The sequence below is a fragment of the Coregonus lavaretus genome (assembly GCF_964263955.1).
Source record: "Coregonus lavaretus genome assembly, chromosome: 17".
Classification (NCBI taxonomy): domain Eukaryota; kingdom Metazoa; phylum Chordata; class Actinopteri; order Salmoniformes; family Salmonidae; genus Coregonus; species Coregonus lavaretus.
The window spans coordinates 29628226-29650001 of NC_140004.1; the positions used below are offsets into that span (position 1 = coordinate 29628226).

The 21776-nt window shown below is 43.1% G+C and overlaps 1 protein-coding gene across 1 annotated transcript; it reads left to right on the top strand.

Moving 5' to 3' along the window:
* Window positions 1-5446: 5446 nt before the first annotated feature.
* Window positions 5447-20651, top strand: LOC311144368 (zinc finger MYM-type protein 1-like; the record flags this gene model as incomplete). Its single annotated transcript, XM_084180392.1, has 3 exons — window positions 5447-5460; window positions 19316-19424; window positions 19617-20651. 3 exons carry the CDS (start codon window positions 5447-5449, stop codon window positions 20142-20144), a joined length of 651 nt encoding a protein of 216 aa, XP_084036518.1. The 3' UTR covers window positions 20145-20651.
* Between the last annotated feature and the right edge of the window lie 1125 nt (window positions 20652-21776).

Here is a 21776-nt window from a genome sequence, read left to right on the forward strand (position 1 = left end):
CCCCCTGAACAAAGCAGATGTTTTAGTGAGGATCTTAATTGAAGCCATTCTAATTCAAACCATTCTAACAGAATGGGAACGTGTAAATGAAAAATCTAAATAAAGTTCCCATTTCATTCAAATGTAAGATGAGATAAAACAAGACATATGGACTACTTTTTAACATTCCATTTTAATGAACGAGAAACAAAGACATTGCTCTATTGAACTTCACAACTCCATGATAATAGGTCATGTGTCTATCCTGCTAGGCTCCGAGTAGGTAACACTCTAGGTAACACGTTGGCTCCTCGGTTGTTATTCATACACTTGAATCTATCCCTTTTGTTCTCATGCTCTGCATGACAAGCAGCTTTGAAATAATTGGCTTTATCTGCGGAACGTAATGAGGTTTCCTGCTGAATATGAATCACATTACAAAAGATACTGATTTGGTTTGTGGAGAGAGAAGTCTGCTGCTGAAACAGACAGGCTTGGGGATTCATTCAGTAGCCACCTTAACCACCTCTGGTGACCCACTGCTGTTCATATTAGTATTACTACTACTACTACTACTACTACTACTGCTACTACTGCTACTACTACTACTACTACTACTACTACTACTATTACTACTACTACTACTGCTGCTGCTGCTGCTGCTGCTACTGCTACTGCTACTATGAATACTGCAACTCCTACAACTACGAATATTACTATTACTAATACAGCTCTTAATATTACAGCAGCTAAAACATATTTGAATAAAATGTCTATAGTATATTAATGTACTACCTCCATTTCTCTCCCTTCTTCCTCCTCCTCTACCAAACATTCTCTGTGACCTGTTCCTGTTTTGTGTATTCAGAATGCGGACAGCTAAACCAGACACAAGCTTTTAGCCATATTAGCCTGGGAGGCTGCCAGACACACCTTACTCATCCAGCTCAGTGTCTCTGCATGACTCTCTCAAACCTGTGAAAGTGACCGGATGGAGAGGAGAGGCTACTAAGCCTAGTTTTCCATGTTGAGCATTGACATTTGACAAGAAATACCTCAATTTGGAAGTTTTTAACACACTGTAATTGAGCATGCGTCACATGTATCAGTATGCTAAAGAAATGTACACCATATACTGTATACCATATCCTTTTATTAACTTTTATTTAGTCAGAGGAGCCCAATTGAGACCAGGGTCTCATGTTCAATGGTGCCCTGAGACCACAAAGCAATGGATAAAAAAATATAACAAGATACAATAAGAAGTACAGTACACCAGAACATCACAGCCTTCATAAACAAGTTACTAAATCAATCAGTCAAAACAGTTGCACACCTCGGTGAACTCATTTATCATCAGGGTTTTAAAATGCCCTAGTGGCACCAGGTAATCCAAATGTAATGAATTTTGTGATTCCAAAAATGTGGAGCGTGAAAACTAAAAGCGGATTTACCTAATTCCGTGGAGACCTACAATGCCAAGAACATAAAACAGTAGAAGTGTCCAATATAATATGGGACTGGAGTTTTTCACGTGACTGGTCAGTCACCTAGTCAGGAAAAGCTCCTGAACAGTGTTACCCATAGCACATGTGCGCCTAGTCTGAACAGTGTTACCCATAGCACATGTGCGCCTAGTCTGAACAGTGTTACCCATAGCACATGTGCGCCTAGTCTGAACAGTGTTACCCATAGCACATGTGCGCCTAGTCTGAACAGTGTTACCCATAGCACATGTGCGCCTAGTCTGAACAGCAAAACACGTGAGCCATTTAGTCTACACCACCTGTTTTCCCACCCTTGAACGGATGCTTTTAGATGAGTGTACAGAACATTCGCATCCTCTGAAGCTGCTCTCCGGCTGGATGTGGTTCACAGGAGTCAGCCATGGACTGCGTCCCATGTGGCACCCTATTCCCTGCATAGTGCACTCCTTCAGACCAGAGCCCCATGGGCCCTGATCAAAAGTAGTGGACCATATATAGGGAATAGGGTGTCATTTGGGGCACAGCCATGGTCTGCTGAGTCCTTTAGAGATGTACTGCAGTCAGAAGAGATGCTATTACGCAAGAACACCCAGAGGTCAGACAGATCATGGACATCAACGATGGTGTATCTACTGTAAAAATACCCAGACCAAAGGAAATGGTAGAGAGAGTGCAAATAGACCCACTCCAAGGCAGCAGTCGACATGGGCCAAATGTAGAGTTCACTGCGCTATTTTAGCAGGTAGGAGGTGTTAGAGAGGGTCTGGGGTTTTCACTGTTCAGCCTTGTGTCCATACACCTTCTAATGGAGGTTCTTTAATAGTATCTTACTTTTCGAATCCACTAGGAACGCTGTGCCTTCTGTAGCTATTAGCATATGGTTAATGGTTTTTGTACCTAAATAATTCATGGGTTATTATTGTGTAATTACCATTTGAACATGTAAGTACACTATATTTTCTGTACTGTAAAATAAAGTGCAATCACAACAGGTTTACATGTCAGAGTACAGTATATGAAAGTAACTAGCATAATACAGAAGAAACTAACCAACTCAGTTGATGTGCATCTGGGATTACAATAACTGGAAGGGAATGTAGAGTTAATTAACATTGGTTGTCTCATATGTACTAGTATACAGACACACACTGTGTCTCATTAAAAATAGCTCCCTGTCCAAGATATTATTCTGACTTCTAATACAGTGGTGCCTGCCCTGAGAATGTGTCAGTAAGTTGATACATTATCACTTTGACCTCAGGCAAACAACTAAGACCCAGTGCTGTCTGTCTTAACTTGGCTCATTTTGATTCGCCCAAGCCACTTCTCCTGCAGTACAACTGGGGCCGTTGATTTGCCTAATGCCTTAAAGTCAATTACAATATTAATAACCCAGTGGACTGGAATCTACGCTGTTAAGTTTCAAATGGCTTGTTGGCGTTGTTGTTTTGTTTTTCCCAGACTAAAATAGTCTAGCTGAAGGGAGGCAGCTGAGCCAGCCAATGGGATGGAGTGATTATTAGCAACAAGCCTCATTAAGAGACCATGTTCTTCCTGACCTTCATACACAAGTCTCTTTCTACCCATAGTTCATCATTCTGAACCACTCTGGTCTCAGAAGAAAGTTGGACCAAACAGACACTCTTGAGGGAGGTTGTCTGTTGAACAGCAACCCAACACATTGGCCCTGAGCTGTCTATACGGACGGCTGCTCAAAGGTATGGCACACGATGTAAAACTGAATTGACAAGTTCTGCTGATCTGATATTCCACCCGGAGAAGAAGACACAGAGTGTGATTGTTGTTTGTAATTGAACAAATCAGAATTCATATAAAAATTAATGAGTGGGTTTATCAATACAAACATAAACCTGACTTTTTCAATGTGTACCGTATATATTAATAGACCAGGGTGGGAACTCTCCAGACTCCCCTGAAATGTTTCTTGATTTATGGCAGAAGCAATTATGTTTTGCCAGTGTAGCGAGCGTTGATGGGCGAATCGGTACAGGTAATTAGAAATAATAATGTAACAGCTAGCCAAGGGAACGAATCACTGTATCAAATATCTAATCAAAGATAAATTGACTATCCATATTACCTCGTCATTATGCCAGTTATATTGTTGTTTTAAATCTCTGTGTGCATTGTCTGTGGACACTGTCAAATACTAGTACATAGAATTAGGAATTAGAATCCTAATTTAATAGGATCTCTATGCACTAGTTATTATTCTATACAGATGCTCTGGCTCTGTTCCTGTATGTATGCAGATTGATTGGGTCTCCGTAGGTTCGTTGCTGGAGACAGTAAACGTTCCCAAAGCTTATGGTTTGTGATTTACTGGCTGAATGCTAAAATAGGTAGATCATTGTTTCTTAACAATTTACTGTAAACATCCTAGCCAGGCTGCTAGAATATACAGTCGTCTCACATGACCTGTGTGCATTCCACATGTAGGCCTATTGCACAGTGTTTACGTGTGTGGGTTTGTGTGTGTCTGTGTGCGAGTGCATGTGCGTGAGCGTGCGTGTGTGTCTGTGTGTGTGCGCGTGCGCATGTGTGTGTGTGTGTGTGTGTGTGTGTGTACATGTTCCATAAGCGAGTGTGTGCTTATGGATAAGGTCTCTACATCTTTAATGTAAAAGATAACATATAACCACTGTCATGTGGAATCCGATGCACACAAACAGATGCTCTACAGAGGCTTGATGTACTGTATAGTGGTACTATGATGCCAGGTGGCAGGTTAGGTACTGTATAGTGGTACTATGATGCCAGGTGGCAGGTTAGGTACTGTATAGTGGTCCTATGATGCCAGGTGGCAGGTGAGGTACTGTATAGTGGTAATATGATGATGCCAGGTGGCAGGTTATGTACTGTATAGTGGTACTATGATGCCAGGTGGCAGGTTAGGTACTGTATAGTGGTACTATGATGCCAGGTGGCAGGTGAGGTACTGTATAGTGGTACGATGATGCCAGGTGGCAGGTTAGGTACTGTATAATGGTACTATGATGCCAGGTGGCAGGTGAGATACTGTATAGTGGTACTATGATGCCAGGTGGCAGGTTAGGTACTGTATAGTGGTCCTATGATGCCAGGTGGCAGGTGAGGTACTGTATAGTGGTAATATGATGATGCCAGGTGGCAGGTTATGTACTGTATAGTGGTACTATGATGCCAGGTGGCAGGTTAGGTACTGTATAGTGGTACTATGATGCCAGGTGGAATGTGAGGTACTGTATAGTAGTACTATGATGCCAGGTGACAGGTGAGGTACTGTATAGTGGTACGATGATGCCAGGTGGCAGGTGAGATACTGTATAGTGGTACTATGATGCCAGGTGGCAGGCTAGGTACTGTAAAGTGGTACGATGATGCCAGGTGGCAGGTGAGATACTGTATAGTGGTACTATGATGCCAGGTGGCAGGTTAGGTACTGTATAGTGGTACGATGATGCCAGGTGGCAGGTGAGGTACTGTATAGTGGTACGATGATGCCAGGTGGCAGGTTAGGTACTGTATAATGGTACTATGATGCCAGATGGCAGGTGAGATACTGTATAGTGGTACTATGATGCCAGGTGGCAGGTTAGGTACTGTATAGTGGTACTATGATGCCAGGTGGCAGGTTAGGTACTGTATAGTGGTACTATGATGCCAGGTGGCAGGTGAGATACTGTATAGTGGTACGATGATGCCAGGTGGCAGGTTAGGTACTGTATAGTGGTACTATGATGCCAGGTGGCAGGTGAGGTACTGTATAGTGGTACGATGATGCCAGGTGGCAGGTTAGGTACTGTATAATGGTACTATGATGCCAGGTGGCAGGTGAGATACTGTATAGTGGTACTATGATGCCAGATGGCAGGTTATGTACTGTATAGTGGTACTATGATGCCAGGTGGCAGGTAAGATACTGTATAGTGGTACTATGATGCCAGGTGGCAGGTTAGGTACTGTATAGTGGTACGATGATGCCAGGTGGCAGGTGAGATACTGTATAGTGGTACTATGATGCCAGGTGGCAGGTTAGGTACTGTATAGTGGTACGATGATGCCAGGTAGCAGGTGAGGTACTGTATAGTGGTACGATGATGCCAGGTGGCAGGTTAGGTACTGTATAATGGTACTATGATGCCAGGTGGCAGGTGAGGTACTGTATAGTGGTACGATGATGCCAGGTGCCAGGTTAGGTACTGTATAATGGTACTATGATGGCAGGTGGCAGGTTAGGTACTGTATAGTGGTACTATGATGCCAGGTGGCAGGTGAGGTACTGTATAGTGGTACGATGATGCCAGGTGGCAGGTTAGGTACTGTATAATGGTACTATGATGCCAGGTGGCAGGTGAGATACTGTATAGTGGTACTATGATGCCAGGTGGCAGGTTAGGTACTGTATAGTGGTACTATGATGCCAGGTGGCAGGTTAGGTACTGTATAGTGGTACTATAATGCCAGGTGGCAGGTTAGGTACTGTATAGTGGTACTATCAGGTGTGTACTGCTATGCTGCCTGTGTTGTTTGCTTCAGGAGACTAATGCTACAGTAAATGATAAATAGTAAAAGCTGAGAGCATGTGCAGTGTATGATCAATGACCCCATTCAAACAGTTCTCAGCAAGCGGTGGCAGGCTCAGTTTGGTTGATGTTCAATGCCCAAAGACCATGCCAACTGCCATTGTCTCTCATATGTTAAGCGTATATGATGTTAACACATACATTAGTGTGCGCATGAACGCACACAAGCATGTAAACACATTTTTACATTTACATTTTAGTCATTCAGCAGACGCTCTTATCTGGAGTGAATTAGTTGTGAGTGCATACATTTTTCATACTTTTTTGCAATGGCCCCCCTTGGGAATCGAACCCACAACGCTGTGCTGCAAGCGCCTTAATCTATGCACACACACACACACACGTTTATACATATGCAGAACATAGCGCATGCATCCAGATAAAGTGGGTATTGGCACCAGGGATCAGAGCAGCCCAGATGGTCAGACTGAAATCCACATTTAGAATATTGCATTGGGGAGCCACTGTGTCAGGCCAAATCACATCCCCATTTCTCCTATTAAAAGCCTTTGTAAACTACTTTCAGCAATAGCGAGACTGTGTTCTTCTTTACTTAACAGAGAATATACTATATGCTATGGAAGTTAGTCAGGTAACATTAATGCCATTTGGAGATTTAAAAAAATAAAATAAACTGGAGGCACAGTGCAGGAGCCAGCCTACAGCCCTCTCTTTCACCCCTTGCTAAAGCCCCCATCTGTGTGATTGTAATTAAAGATAGAGGTGTGAGCAGTTTTTCCAGAGAATATAATTATGTGGCGATGGAGAGAGAGCGAGAGAGAGAGCGAGAGAGAGAGAGCGAGAGAGCTACAGACAGACAGAGGGAGAGCGCGAGAGAGGGAGAGAGAGAGCGAGAGAGAGAGCAAGAGAGAGAGAGCGAGAGAGAGAGAGCAAGAGCGAGCGAGCGAGCTACAGACAGACAGACAGAGAGAGAGAGAGAGAGAGAGAGAGAGAGAGAGAGAGAGAGAGAGAGAGAGAGAGAGAGAGAGAGAGAGAGAGAGAGAATGGACATTTTACCACCTCATCTGCTGGGAGGACACTGTCATGTCTGGAAGGTTGCAATGACAATACAAAAGTGTGGCAGCAAAATATATATACTACACAATACAAGGGCCTATGTAGATCGCTATGGTCAGCGCATAAGTAACACTCTATATTCATAATGCTATTACTGTAGTACAGTAGTTCCCCGGGTGGATCACCCCCGCACCTCTCCAAAACCTGTATATGTGTATGTATGTGTGTCTTTCAGAGGGGTTCGGTTAAAAGTGGAAGTCAAATTTCGGTTGGACCTTGTGTTGAATTGACCAATAATGTGATCTTATCTTATCTTAGTAACTATAGCATAGTGCTACTAAACAGGTACATAGGAGCAACGTAATGTAAAGTGTTACCATGTTTTGCCAATAGGTCTTTTAGATAACAGGTTTGAATTATTAGCATATCCCCCGGTACAGTGATTTCATTATAAACATTGCTATCAGCAATCTACCCATTCCGGAGTTATTTTTTTACAATTGAAAATGCCTGCAAAAATATAATAGCCATCAGGCTTTAAGATAATGCATTTCTCTGCCTCATAATGAAAATGAAAGGTTACTCTTTTTTTTGTTATGGCTTACCAGCAGTCAGTGTGGCATCTATTTTATCCCCAAGGGTAAGAAAGTCAATAGAAAGTTAATTCCAATGTGTTTGATTAATGGTTGCTGGAGGATGGACTCCTTTAATCTGTGCACTATTCAACTGTTTAATTTTAAACCAAACACACACACACACAGGTAATTATTCAGAGAACTCTCCCAGAGTAAATGTTGGTTTTCCACCTTTCACCCCAAGTTGTCTTGATTCAAGGCATTTTTTCGAAAACACCCAGCACTGGTGGTGAATTGGTGTGAAAGTTATAGGCTATACCAATATTGTATGTTTGGAGTTCAATTATGTACTGCACAATGTCATTGGGTCTAGCATTTCACAATAATAATGCATGGTAACAGTTTGGCTGCTTGTTTGTCAGTGGAATTGTTTGGCTGCTCTTGGATGGACAGCAGACATTGCACCCGTTGTGCATGTGCTTTTCCATTGCTGTATGAACAATAATGACATGAGAGTGAATCCAATCCTCTATGTCTTCATAGTAAGACATCAGAACATCCTTAAATAACCTAAAAGCTCCTGAGATGGAACAACAGAAGGAAATCACAGCCAATGCTGTGTTGTCTGTGTAAAATTATGTTTTCATGACTCCCACAGCATTTTGATGATGATCGTGCAAAATTCCTCTTGCCTGAAGCAAATAGAACACTTTAAAAGCAGGCTGTTAAATGATGTATTCTTTGAAGTACAGCCCTTTAGTCAGTTGGCCTTGTGAGAGAAATGCCTCGCTGTGTGGATGTTCCATTATATCTATTTCCCATAAATAAATATCTGTCTCTGAAAGGAACCTTTCCTAAAATTCTGTGTTTGAAGAAATCTCCATTCACATTTTAGTGACTACTAGACTAAAGCTTGGAGCTGAAAGATTTCACATTTAATAAAGTTAATGGATGTGGTTTGAAATGAGAATTGCTGTAGGAACAGAAAACGTTTCTAGTAACATGAACATGATAAAATGTTGATCACGGTAAGTAGCAATCGTGCGACACCGCCAACCAATCAATTACCATACTGTATGTGGTCATTAACAGATAATCTATTGTGGCTTTTGTAGGCCTACAACGTGAAATATAGTTTTTAAGCAACCTAGCTACCATATACTCATCCGGATTTCATCGAATGGAGCATAAAATGGTCATTCGTGGCCAGTTCTTATCAGAATTCCTATAAATGACAATCAACAAACATTTTAGGATCAACACAGCTAAATTACGATCAAAATGGAGGAAAACTAGACTCCCTGCCGACCTGTCATCTTTTCACTCCCTACTCTCTACATTTTCTTCCTCTGTTTCTGCTGCTAAAGCCACTTTTTACCACTCTAAATTTCAAGCCTCTGCCTCTAACCCTAGGAGGCTCTTTGCCACCTTCTCCTCCCTACTGAATCCTCCTCCTCCCCCTCCCTCCTCCCTCTCTGTGGATGACTTCGTCAACCATTTTGAAAAGAAGGTTGACGACATCCGATCCTCATTTATTAAGTCAAATGACACCGCTGGTCCTGCTCACACTGCCCTACCCTATGCTTTGACTTCTTTCTCCCCTCTCTCTCCAGATAAAATCTTGCGACTTGTGACGGCCGGCCGCCCAACAACCTGCCCGCTTGACCCTATCCCCTCCTCTCTTCTCCAGACCATTTCCGGAGACCTTCTCCCTTACCTCACCTCGCTCATCAACTCATCCTTGACCACTGGCTATGTCCCTTCCGTCTTCAAGAGAGCGAGAGTTGCACCCCTTCTCAAAAAACCTACACTCGATCCCTCCGATGTCAACAACTACAGACCAGTATCCCTTCTTTCTTTTCTCTCCAAAACTCTTGAGCGTGCCGTCTTTAGCCAACTCTCTTGTTATCTCTCTCAGAATGACCTTCTTGATCCAAACCAGTCAGGTTTCAAGACTGGTCATTCAACTGAGACTGCTCTTCTCTGTGTCAAGGAGGCTCTCCGCACTGCTAAAGCTAACTCTCTCTCCTCTGCTCTTGTCCTTCTAGACCTATCTGCTGCCTTTGGTACTGTGAACCATCAGATCCTCCTCTCCACCCTCTCCGAGTTGGGCATCTCCGGCGCGGCTCACTCTTGGATTGCGTCCTACCTCACAGGTCGCTCCTACCAGGTGGCGTGGTGAGAATCTGTCTCCGCACCACGTGCTCTCACCACTGGTGTCCCCCAGGGCTCAGTTCTAGGCCCTCTCCTATTCTCTCTATACACCAAGTCACTTGGCTCTGTCATATCCTCACACGGTCTCTCTTATCATTGCTACGCAGACGACACACAATTAATCTTCTCCTTTCCCCCTTCTGATAACCAGGTGGCGATCACCACCTCAAGCTGAACCTCGGCAAGACGGAGCTGCTCTTCCTCCCGGGGAAGGACTGCCCGCTCCATGATCTCGCCATCACGGTTGACAACTCCGTTGTGTCCTCCTCCCAGAGTGCAAAGAACCTTGGCGTGACCCTGGACAACACCCTGTCGTTCTCCGCTAACATCAAAGCGGTGACCCGATCCTGTAGGTTCATGCTCTACAACATTCGCAGAGTACGATCCTACCTTACACAGGAAGCGCTCTGTAAGTCGCTCTGGATAAGAGCGTCTGCTAAATGACTAAAATGTAAAATGTAACTCGCTGTTGGCTGGGCTCCCTGCCTGTGCCATTAAACCCCTACAACTCACCCAGAACGCTGCAGCCCGTCTGGTGTTCAACCTTCCCAAGTTCTCTCACGTCACCCCGCTCCTCCGCACACTCCACTGGCTTCCAGTTGAAGCTTGCATCTGCTACAAGACCATGGTGCTTGCCTACGGAGCTGTGAGGGGAACGGCACCTCCCTACCTTCAGGCTCTGATCAGTCCCTACACCCAAACGAGGGCATTGCGTTCATCCACCTCTGGCCTGCTGGCCCCCCTACCTCTGCACAGTTCCCGCTCAGCCCAGTCAAAACTGTTCGCTGCTCTGGCACCCCAATGGTGGAACAAGCTCCCTCACAACGCCAGGACAGTGGAGTCACTCACCACCTTCCGGAGACACTTGAAACCCCACCTCTTTAAGGAATACCTGGGATAGGATAAAAGTAATCCTTCTACCCTACCCCACCCCCACAATAAATACATATTTGATATATTGTAAAGTGGTTGTCCCACTGGCTATCATAAGGTGAATGCACCAATTTGTAAGTCGCTCTGGATAAGAGCGTCTGCTAAATGATGAAAATGTAAATGTAAATGTAAGATCAACACAACAAAATGACTGATTTGATTCACAGATTTTTTTATGGATTGTTGCTCCAGTGACCAGAAAATAATGATGATCATTTCATTTTACATTCTAGTCATTTAGCAGACGCTCTTATCCAGAGCGACTTACAGTTAGTGAGTGCATACATTTTTCATGAATTATGCCTCACTTGGTGAAATTAGGACGTGCCTTCCAAATGGGCAAGGATGTTTACTTTATGTTTATCAACTTATCCTTTTTCAATGGATTGGATGTATATTGTGCAATAAACTTGTATTGGAAACCCCAATGTTGAAGGATTTCTTTCACATTACATTTTTCATTTTTCTCATTGTAACAGATTCTAATTCTCTAACCCTGCTCTGTGGCGGTCTCTTTTGACTGCACTAAAACACAGCGCTGTTCTCCCTGCCAGTATGTGTCCCCAATGGACACTAAGACATCACCAAGGTAACAATTGAAATGGCAGTTGGATGCACTCTCAAGCTGATTGAGTAAAGCTCATTATCTGCAGCTGTCACAATGAATCCATTTTCATCAGCCAAGGAGCTCTTGTATTAACTGTCCCAACTCATTTCATCCAATTGAATCTACCCAGCTTTTTATCACCGTGGCAACCTTGACGCCAGACTCTCTTTTAAGCAGATTAACTTAATATTTTTATGAAACCTGTTATGAGCAACATTTATGAACTGATTACATAAAGTATATAAAAAAGAATTATAGAGAACACGACCTTATCACAAATACAGTACATGCAACGTTGTTTATTTTCTCTCCTTGGATAAAGGGCATTGTAAACAGTCACAATTCCACTGTGGTAATTCCAGTGTCAGGTAAGCGTTATGTTATGTGTGCTATGAATATTGCTAAAGATTTTCTGCTAAATGGATTTGCCGTTTCAATATAATTTGCCTTACAGGAAAACTAAACCAACTCATCAACTACCATGTAGAGTGAACATTAGAGTGTCACGACTAGGGTTGCAAAGCTACTGATAATTTACCAAAGTTAACGTTCAATAATTTTGGTAATCAACAGGTAATCTATGGCAATCTCTGGTAACTTTGGTAATTTATACTTGAATAACTTTTTTTTAAATGTATTAATATATAGTATTGATTTTTGCCAACGAGTTTCTAGTGGATAGACCATATGGTTCAAGAGAAAATGTCCTAATTAATTAAAAAAGCATCTAATCAACAAAAGCATTATTTTCTTTCAACTATTGACTTTATTCACATCTGCCACCAGTTTGGCACCAAAACATTAACAACAAAGACATATTGACATAGTAAAATAAAGAAAAGTGTGTAAAAAATATATATAAAGGATATTTCATGCTGAAACCCTCATATTAAACAGAAATGGTATTCACTAAGTTGTTGGTTAATATTTAGGATAATGATTTACACCTTTGTCAGTTACCAGTAATATACCCTCCCTTTGCAACCCTAGTCAAGACTACCAGGTGAACACAGTCTGCGTCCCAAATGGCACCTTATTCCCTATATAGTGCACTATTTTTGACCATAGCCCTATGGGCCTGGTCAAAAGTAGTGCGCTTTGGGCCCTGAACAAATGTAGTGCACTTCATAGCGAATAGGATGCCATTTGGGACGTAGACAGAATATTGACCTGTTGACACCGAGGAGAGACATGACTATTAATAATGCTCTGTCTGGGATCCATCATTCTGAATATTGTAATCTGCACAACGACTGTCTGGAAGACAATAAAATTGCAAAGTTACCCTACAGTCAACCTCTTATCCATTTTGCATTAACTGGTGTCTCTCCTAATATTTTAACTCTTTAGATCAGTGTTGTGTTTGAGACCACCTAAAGTGAGACCAAGCCAAGACCAAGACAGGAGCAAATTGAGTCAGAGTCAAGACCGAGACAGGGAGGGCGAGGTGTCCGAGACCGAGTCAAGACCGAGACCAGAAAAATGCGAGTCCAATTCAAGACCATGATCGTAATTGTGTCAAATCGCCCCCATAATAAGAGTTAAAAATGTCCAGTATTTCTGTGTTCATATTTCAGAAGAACATTTGGATTCTTTAGAATGGTGAAAAATATGCATGCTGAGGGCAAATGGAGAGCCACGCTACAAATGATCACTATCCCAAACAGGTCTATAATAGATGAAAAGACAAAATATGTAACAACTTCCCCTTGTCTCCCCTTACTACTGTAATAGTGAGCGTTCAACTTTCAAACAATTTCTCTTTCTCTTCCCTACCAGCGAATCATGGAAATTCTAACAAGCGAGACAAAGTTAGAGGACATGTTTCAAAGAAAGTAAAGTACAGTGATGTCACCAGTAAAGTAAAGGACAGTGATGTCACCAGTAAAGTAGAAGCCCAGGTTTCAGTAGATATTTGGCCTGGCGAAGCGTTTTATGTGCTGACTGAATGGGAGCTGATAATGATTTTTTACTCGGCTGGTCTCGGATATGAGTGCTCATTGTCAAGACCAAGTAAAAATTTATCCGACACAGAGACAAGACCGATACACTCAATATGTGGTCTCGAGACCGGACTCAAGACCTAGACCGTTCTCAAGTAGCCTACCACAACACTGCTTTATATCATTTCACTATAACATTGTCTGTCACTGAAGTAAAACACTGAAAATGTTTGGTTAGCTAAGTGAGCAATAAGGCCTGAAAGCCCATAGGTAAATCCTTAATAACACACAGCTAAGGGCGGTTCTTAGAAATGACCCATTAGAAAATTGCTCTGAAGCAAATAACTGAGATACTTCTAATCTTAAGTGAATTTACAAGTCTCAGTGGTACAGAAAGAGGAGAAGGAGACACAACTCAGAGGAGTGACTCAGCTAATGGTAGATCTTTACTGAATTGACATCTGTACAGAACACCTGCTGCATTTGTCTACAGAACTGTGCTAACGCACTATGGTCCTCTATGAGTGTGTGGTTCAGAGAATTCAATCATGCTTCTTTCACATAATATCAAAAGACATGATCATGTGCGTGAAAATGTTCAAGTGGTTTTCATTTTGTTGCAATTCATAACTGAGTAATAATTCAGTGAGTATTCTGCTATTTAAAACCAATTACAGAGAATTAAAGCACCATTTACAAAAATGTAAACAAGAACCATAACAAAGTACTCTACAGTAATTACATTTAGGCAGTTTGGAAACTGTCAGGGACATGTGAATAAATGTGTCCTTTTCAACAACAATAAAAAACAAAACAGACAAGGCACATCTTAAAGGTAGCAACCACTTTCTGAACATAGTTTTTTCTCCCCATCTCTAGTAGTTAAAAGCTTTTTATCCAACCAAATAGAGACTGGGAGCGTTGGAATTGAATGCATAATGAAAAGCTCAGCTCAGGATTCCTTGATAGCTGTGGAACAAATGCCCCTGCTGGGCTTGCTAATGAGTTTAACTTGAGTGCTCAGCCATTTTCTTCCCCATCCACATATTAATTTCTTGCAAATGTGTTCTCGCAGTGGAGCCCAAGCAAAAAACTACAGTGGGGAGAACAAGTATTTGATACACTGCCGGTTTTGCAGGTTTTCCTACTTACAAAGCATATAGAGCTCTGTAATTTTTATCATAGGTACACGTCAACTGTGAGAGATCCAGAAAATCCAGAAAATCACATTGTATGATTTTTAAGTAATTAATTTGCATTTTATTGCATGACATAAGTATTTGATCACCTACCAACCAGTAAGAATTCCGGCTCTCACATACCTGTTAGTTTTTCTTTAAGAAGCCCTCCTGTTCTCCACTCATTACCTGTATTAACTGCACCTGTTTGAACTCGTTACCTGTATAAAAGACACCTGTCCACACACTCAATCAAACAGACTCCAACCTCTCCACAATGGCCAAGACCAGAGAGCTGTGTAAGGACATCAGGGATAAAATTGTAGACCTGCACAAGGCTGGGATGGGCTACAGGAAAATAGGCAAGCAGCTTGGTGAGAAGGCAACAACAATTATTAGAAAATGGAAGAAGATCAAGATGACGGTCAATCACCCTCGGTCTGGGGCTCCATGCAAGATCTCACCTCGTGGGGCATCAATGATCATGAGGAAGGTGAGGGATCAGCCCAGAACTACACGGCAGGACCTGGTCAATGATCTGAAAAGAGCTGGGACCACAGTCTCAAAGAAAACCATTAGTAACACACTACGCCGTCATGGATTAAAATCCTGCAGCGCATGCAAGGTCCCCCTGCTCAAGCCAGCGCATGTCCAGGCCCGTTTGAAGTTTGCCAATGACCATCTGGATGATCCAGAGGAGGAATGGGAGAAGGTCATGTGGTCTGATGAGACAAAAATAGAGCTTTTTGGTCTAAACTCCACTCGCCGTGTTTGGAGGAAGAAGAAGGATGAGTACAACCCCAAGAACACCATCCCAACCGTGAAGCATGGAGGTGGAAACATCATTCTTTGGGGATGCTTTTCTGCAAAGGGGACAGGACGACTGCACCGTATTGAGGGGAGGATGGATGGGGCCATGTATCGTGAGATCTTGGCCAACTACCTCCTTCCCTCAGTAAGAGCATTGAAGATTGGTCGTGGCTGGGTCTTCCAGCATGACAACGACCCGAAACACACAGTCAGGGCAACTAAGGAGTGGCTCCGTAAGAAGCATCTCAAGGTCCTGGAGTGGCCTAGCCAGTCTCCAGACCTGAACCCAATAGAAAATCTTTGGAGGGAGCTGAAAGTCTGTATTGCCCAGCGACAGCCCCGAAACCTGAAGGATCTGGAGAAGGTCTGTATGGAGGAGTGGGCCAAAATCCCTGCTGCAGTGTGTGCAAACCTGGTCAAGACCTACAGGAAACGTATGATCTCTGTAATTGCAAACAAAGGTTTCTGTACCAAATATTAAGTTCTACTTTTCTGATGTATCAAATACTTATGTCATGCAATAAAATGCAAATTAATTACTTAAAAATCATACAATGTGATTTTCTGGATTTTTGTTTTAGATTCCGTCTCTCACAGTTGAAGTGTACCTATGATAAAAATTACAGACCTCTACATGCTTTGTAAGTAGGAAAACCTGCAAAATCGGCAGTGTATCAAATACTTGTTCTCCCCACTGTACATGTTCAGTGCCATTCCAATTTGCCGTTATCACTTGAAAACATTCTGACAGTGTTTATCTACTGTCCACACAGTCCCCTGGTGATTCTGTATTTACAGAGTATGTTAGCTAGAACAAGGTGATGAGTACACCCCTGGCAGTGAGATTACCTTTCCAGGAGAGAGAGGGAAAGAAACTCTGACTACAGAGTGAGTGGTACCTCTACCTTGCCACAACCTTCTCTGCTCTGCGTATTTTCAAGCCTGGCCTTGCTAGCGCCACATAGGCCACTAATCAGTCAGCGATTTAGACCACTTAAGAGTGCAGTTGTTCAATGTGGCCCCTATTTCTCTGTTGTTACAGCCATAGAATGATGAGTGGGCTCTGGGCAGAGTGTGGTTCTGGAACTGGAAGCTAGGAAGGATCAATAACCTCACAAAGAGACATTGGATTTCTCAGAGTTCTACTGTGTTGTAGTGGTCTTTTGATTGGTGTTTTTTACGGTTGGGTTGGAGACTGGAGGCGTAGCACATGCCTCAAAGCTGCTAAATGTTACACAAGGGGCCGAGAGAGCTCCTTCTTAGCCTCACGGGAGCGTGTGGTGTAAATTCAGCCATGAAAGCCGTGCGTCCACTTATAAAGACAGGGGGTTATGAGCAAACACAAGCAAGGCTCAGATCAAATCAGATCATGACTCTGTACTCCTGCTTCCTGTTTACAAGCAGAGGCTCAAACACAGTGGCGGCTGGCCGATAGAGGGCGCTAGGGCGCCGCCCCCTTAAATAAAATTATTTTAAAAAATAAAATAAAAAATAAATAAAAATAATAATAATAATAATAAAAACATCAGTATGTCAATATTTGTGTGTTTGAAATATGGAATGCACACAGTAATATGTGTAAGATATGATAGAAAATCATATTCGCAACCTTTCCTCTGCCTGTCAAACGCCTCGTCAGCTCTGGGCGATACAGAAAGTGCCCCGAGGAGGCGGGTCTACGTAGCAGTTAAGCCAATTGCTAATTTAAGATACGAATGTATGACATAAAATGTAGCCAATCAGCGATCTTAAATCGAATCCAAGGAGGGCGATTATTTTATCGCCCCAAGCTCGCCCCTGATAAAATAAGGACCGGGCTCCAGTGGCGCCATTTTTACTAGACGACAATGGCGAGCGCAAACGTTACTCCTCCAAGACCCAACCCTAACTCGGTGAAATCTCTCCTCCAAGATCCGTTTGAGAGGAGAACTTTGTCAGAGAAAGTTTGGGTGAAAGAGCTGGGCCCAGATCAACCTGACCTCTCAATCAGACAGCAGGCTAGCGAGAAAGGGAAGCAGTATATGCGCGGCTTCTCCCGTAGCTGGTACACCAGGAAGGCTTGGCTAGCTGGGTGCACTGATGCTAATGCTTTATTTTGCTTTCCGTGCTTGCTTTTTAAAACGACGGGGTCAGATTCAGCATGGACAGGTACCGGAGTGAGGGATATGAAGCACCTGTCAGAGAAGGTAAAGAAACATGAGAACACCAGGGCACACATGGACAACTCTGTAAAGCTAGCTGTATTAGGAAGGGTGAACATTGCTACGCAGCTGGATGACGGCCACAGGATTGCGGTGAGGAAACACAATGAGGAGGTGGATAAAAACAGGCACATTCTATCCAAAATTATCGATTGTGTGAAGTTCTGTGGGGCTTTTGAGTTGGCCTTGCGTGGGCACGAGGAGACTGACTCCTCGGACAACCCCGGCATTTTCCGGGGCTTAGTGGATTTTGTTGCCTCCCTCGACAGCGTGCTGGAGGAGCACCTGAAGACAGCTACCGTTTTTAAGGGCACGTCAAAGACGATACAGAACGAGCTGTTGGACTGTATGCTGTCAGTGCTTAAGGATTACATCCTGGAGGAAGTAAAGAGTGCTGATTTTATCGCCATTCAAGCTGACGAGACGACTGACGTTTCCACCCACTGCCAGTTGGTGCTTGTGATACGCTACATCGATGCTAAAAGTAACGTCCAAGAGCGTTTTTTCGAGTTCATTTTGATCGAGAACGCAACCGTCGACACCATCGCTACAGCGCTGCTGGAGAGGCTCAGCACCATACTCTCACATGGACAAAAGGCCAAACTTATTGCCCAGGCTTACGACGGAGCAAGTGTGATGAGGGGAGCCACCGGCGGAGTGCAGCGTAAAATAGTGGATGTGTACGAAAATGCGCACTACGTCCACTGCTATGCACATCAGCTGAACCTCATCATGCAGCAGGCTACTTCACGCATCCCCAGGATCGGCACTTTCTTTTCCGACCTTGCAGGATTTTCTGCTTTCTTCTCCAGGTCTCCCAAGCGAACCACCGTGCTTGACGAAGTGGTTGCGCATAGACTCCCCAGAGCCTCTACAACACGGTGGAACTTCCACAGTCGCGCTGTAAACACTGTGTACGAGTACAGGGATGACCTCCTAACGTGTTTCCAGACCATCAGAGACTCTGGGAACTTTGATGCCCCGACTGTCAGAGAGGCGGGGGGCTTTGTGAGGATGCTCGAAGACGAGGCTTTCTGTTTTTTCCTGGCACTGTTCCACAAGATCATGCCAAATGTGGACATGCTTTTCAGCCAGCTGCAGAAGAGGAACATCGACCCTGTCTTCATTAAAGCACTTGTCCAGAGGTTCACAGACAGCATGCTAACAATCAGGTAAATAACTATATTTACTATTGGCTGATAAAGATGTTGTTAGAAAGATGAATAGTTCACTTACAACAGTTTAAAAGCCTAAATGTGTCTGGTCATCAAAGTGAGTGATTATCATAGAGCCGTCACAATTATATTTGTTTTAGTATTTTAAAAGGAAAGAGAAGACACAATCAGACGTTGATAATAATGCAGGAAAGTACTACACAGTTTGTAATAATTATTCAGGTGTCCACCAGGTCAATTTCTAGAAGAGGCCTAGTTGTTATTGAAGATTAACTTTATTGCTAAGTGCACAGCAGAACAAAATGATGTTGCATCCCTCTCACAAATGTAATAGAAAAAGGCTTTAAAACGTAATAACATCAGTTAATTATGTACATCACAGGTTAAAAGCAGTTACTAGACATAGTTTGTGTGTATATACACACTATCTGTCTGTCTGTCTGTCTGTCTGTCTATATATATATATATATATATATATATATATATATATATATATATATATATATATATATATATATAAAAGTCACTGGTTGTGTGTTGAGGGGGAATTACAGTGAGTTAAGAAGTCTGATTGCAAGTTATCAAATTAAACTTTATTTTTTGGACCCAGGGCCTCAATTCCCTCTTTGTGTGGGGACAGCGCATCTGACGAGCAGCAACAGCCCATCAAGCGACGGAGGATGCTGGGACCAGGAGAACAACAGAGGTTGGCTATAGAGGTAAGTTGTGATGTAATTGTCAGTGTTTCCCCCTAGAACTTTTTTCAGGCCTGGTAGTATGTAGCCAAAACCCTGAACAATCAGCACCTTGGTAATCATATACTTGAGTTGGACATAGGCATGTGTCAGTCAGGATCACTTGCATCAAAATAGCTTAATTGCAAATTAAAGCTGATGATGTATCTTTTACAGGTATGTGATACCATCCTGAGTCATGCCAAAGAGAGGTTCTCCTTCACCCAGCACCTCATCAGCGCAACACTATTGCACGGAGAGTTGTTCCCACAACACAGTGTGAAGTTCCCCGATACAGCGCTTGAAACAACCGTGGAGGCGTACCCCATGTTGAACAAGGCCAAGCTCAAAACCGAACTGTCCCTCATCTATGAGAACAGTGAGTTCAAGGCTTGTAGTGGTGCAGTGCCCCTGTACCAGTTCTTCATGGAGAACAACCTTCAGAGCACTTTCACAGAGACTGCCAGCCTCCTCAAGATCCTCATCACCACACCCATGACAACTGCTGAGTCAGAAAGGTGCTTCTCTACACTGAAAAGGATCAAGACCTTCCTGAGAAACAGCATGACACAGGATCGCCTGAACGCTCTGGCCATGCTCTCCATGGAGAAGAAACTTGTCAGGGACATTCCTGACTTTAATCAAAGGGTCATTGAGAGGTTTGCCACTCAGAAGGACAGACGGGCAAAATTCCTGTACAAATAAGATGACAGACACACACACACAGAGCAGCTCTGGCCGCATGTTTCTTTGTATATAGTTGACCTTAGCATAAAAAATCCAGTTATATATGGTACTCTAGAAAGTCTTAATAGTGTCTTTGCTAATATTACTGTATATATGTTGTTTTGTATCAATTAATTGTTGCAGTTCTGGAGCACATTAACAATTAGTCACATTTAGTATGATCATAAAATACTGTATGCTATTCTTCCAGTCAAAGGTTTGAGTTCATCCACTTGATATCCATTTCTATATTATACATCCTTTTATACAGTGTAAGATTTCCTATAAACTTTATAATAATTTCATGTTATTGTCCACTTTCCACTCTGTTCTGACAGCATGCCTGTTGCGTTGCCTGTTTACTACCAATGGTGAAAAGTTCACTTTAAATGCAAATGAAAGGCTTGGGTTTGTGTAATATGTTTTTGTGTAAGAATGCCTCAACTTTTTAATATTGGCATTAAATAATTACTGAATGTTTCACTGAGCACTGCTGTCCTGCAGTTTGTGTTAAAATATATCGCGATGGTTACAGGAAAAAAAAAGTATGGCACAGCCCCACCGAGAATATTTTTCACCAGCCGCCACTGCTCAAACAGGAAGTACCCATGACTTGCTCTGTTGAGAAATGGTGATCAGAATCAGAGATTATGCTACAGGACTGCTTTGCTAGCACTGATTGGAATATGTTCCGAGACTCCGCTGATAACATCGACGAGCTAACCACCTCCGTCACTGGCTTCATAAGGAAATGCATCGGCGATGTTCTCCCCACAGTGAAGGTTCACTGCTTCCCCAATCAAAAGCACTGTATTAACACTGAGGTTGGTGCTAAGCTATTTGGACAGGGATACCGCACACAGGGCTATCGCAGACGACCCTAAGCCTACAGCTGAAGACAGGAACTAGTACAAGAAGTCCCTCTACGACCTCTGCGGAGTCATCAAACGAGTAAAAGGACAATATAGGAATAATTTGGAATCATACTGTATAGGTTCTGACGCCCGCCGCATGTGGCAGGGGTTACAGTCCATTATGGATTACAAAGGAAGACCCAGCCGAGATCTACCCAACGATGCCTCTCTTCCAGCTGAACTCAATGCATTTTATGCACGCTTCGACAATAACAACACCGTACTGTGCATGAGGGCACCCACCGACCCAGAGGACTGGGTGATCTCACTCTCCGAAGCCAATGTGAGTAAGTTCTTTAATCAACCTCTCCTTGTCCCAGTCTGTAATCCCCACGTCTTAAAATGACTACCATCATTCCTGTTCCCAAGAACTCCAAGGCTTCATGACACAATGACTACCGCCCTGTAGCACTCACATCTGTAATCATGAAGTGCTTTGAAAGGCTGGTTATGGCACACATCAACTCCATCATCCCAGACACCCTAGACCCACTCCAATTTTGCATACCGCCCTAACAAATCCATAGACAACGCAATCTCAAATGCACTCCACACTGCCCTCACCCACCTAGATAAGAGGAATACCTATGTGAGAATGCTGTTCGTTGACTACAGCTCAGCATTCAACACCATTGTCCCCTCCAAGCTCATCACCAAGCTTAGGACCCTGAGACTGAACAAGTTCCTCGTTGTCCAA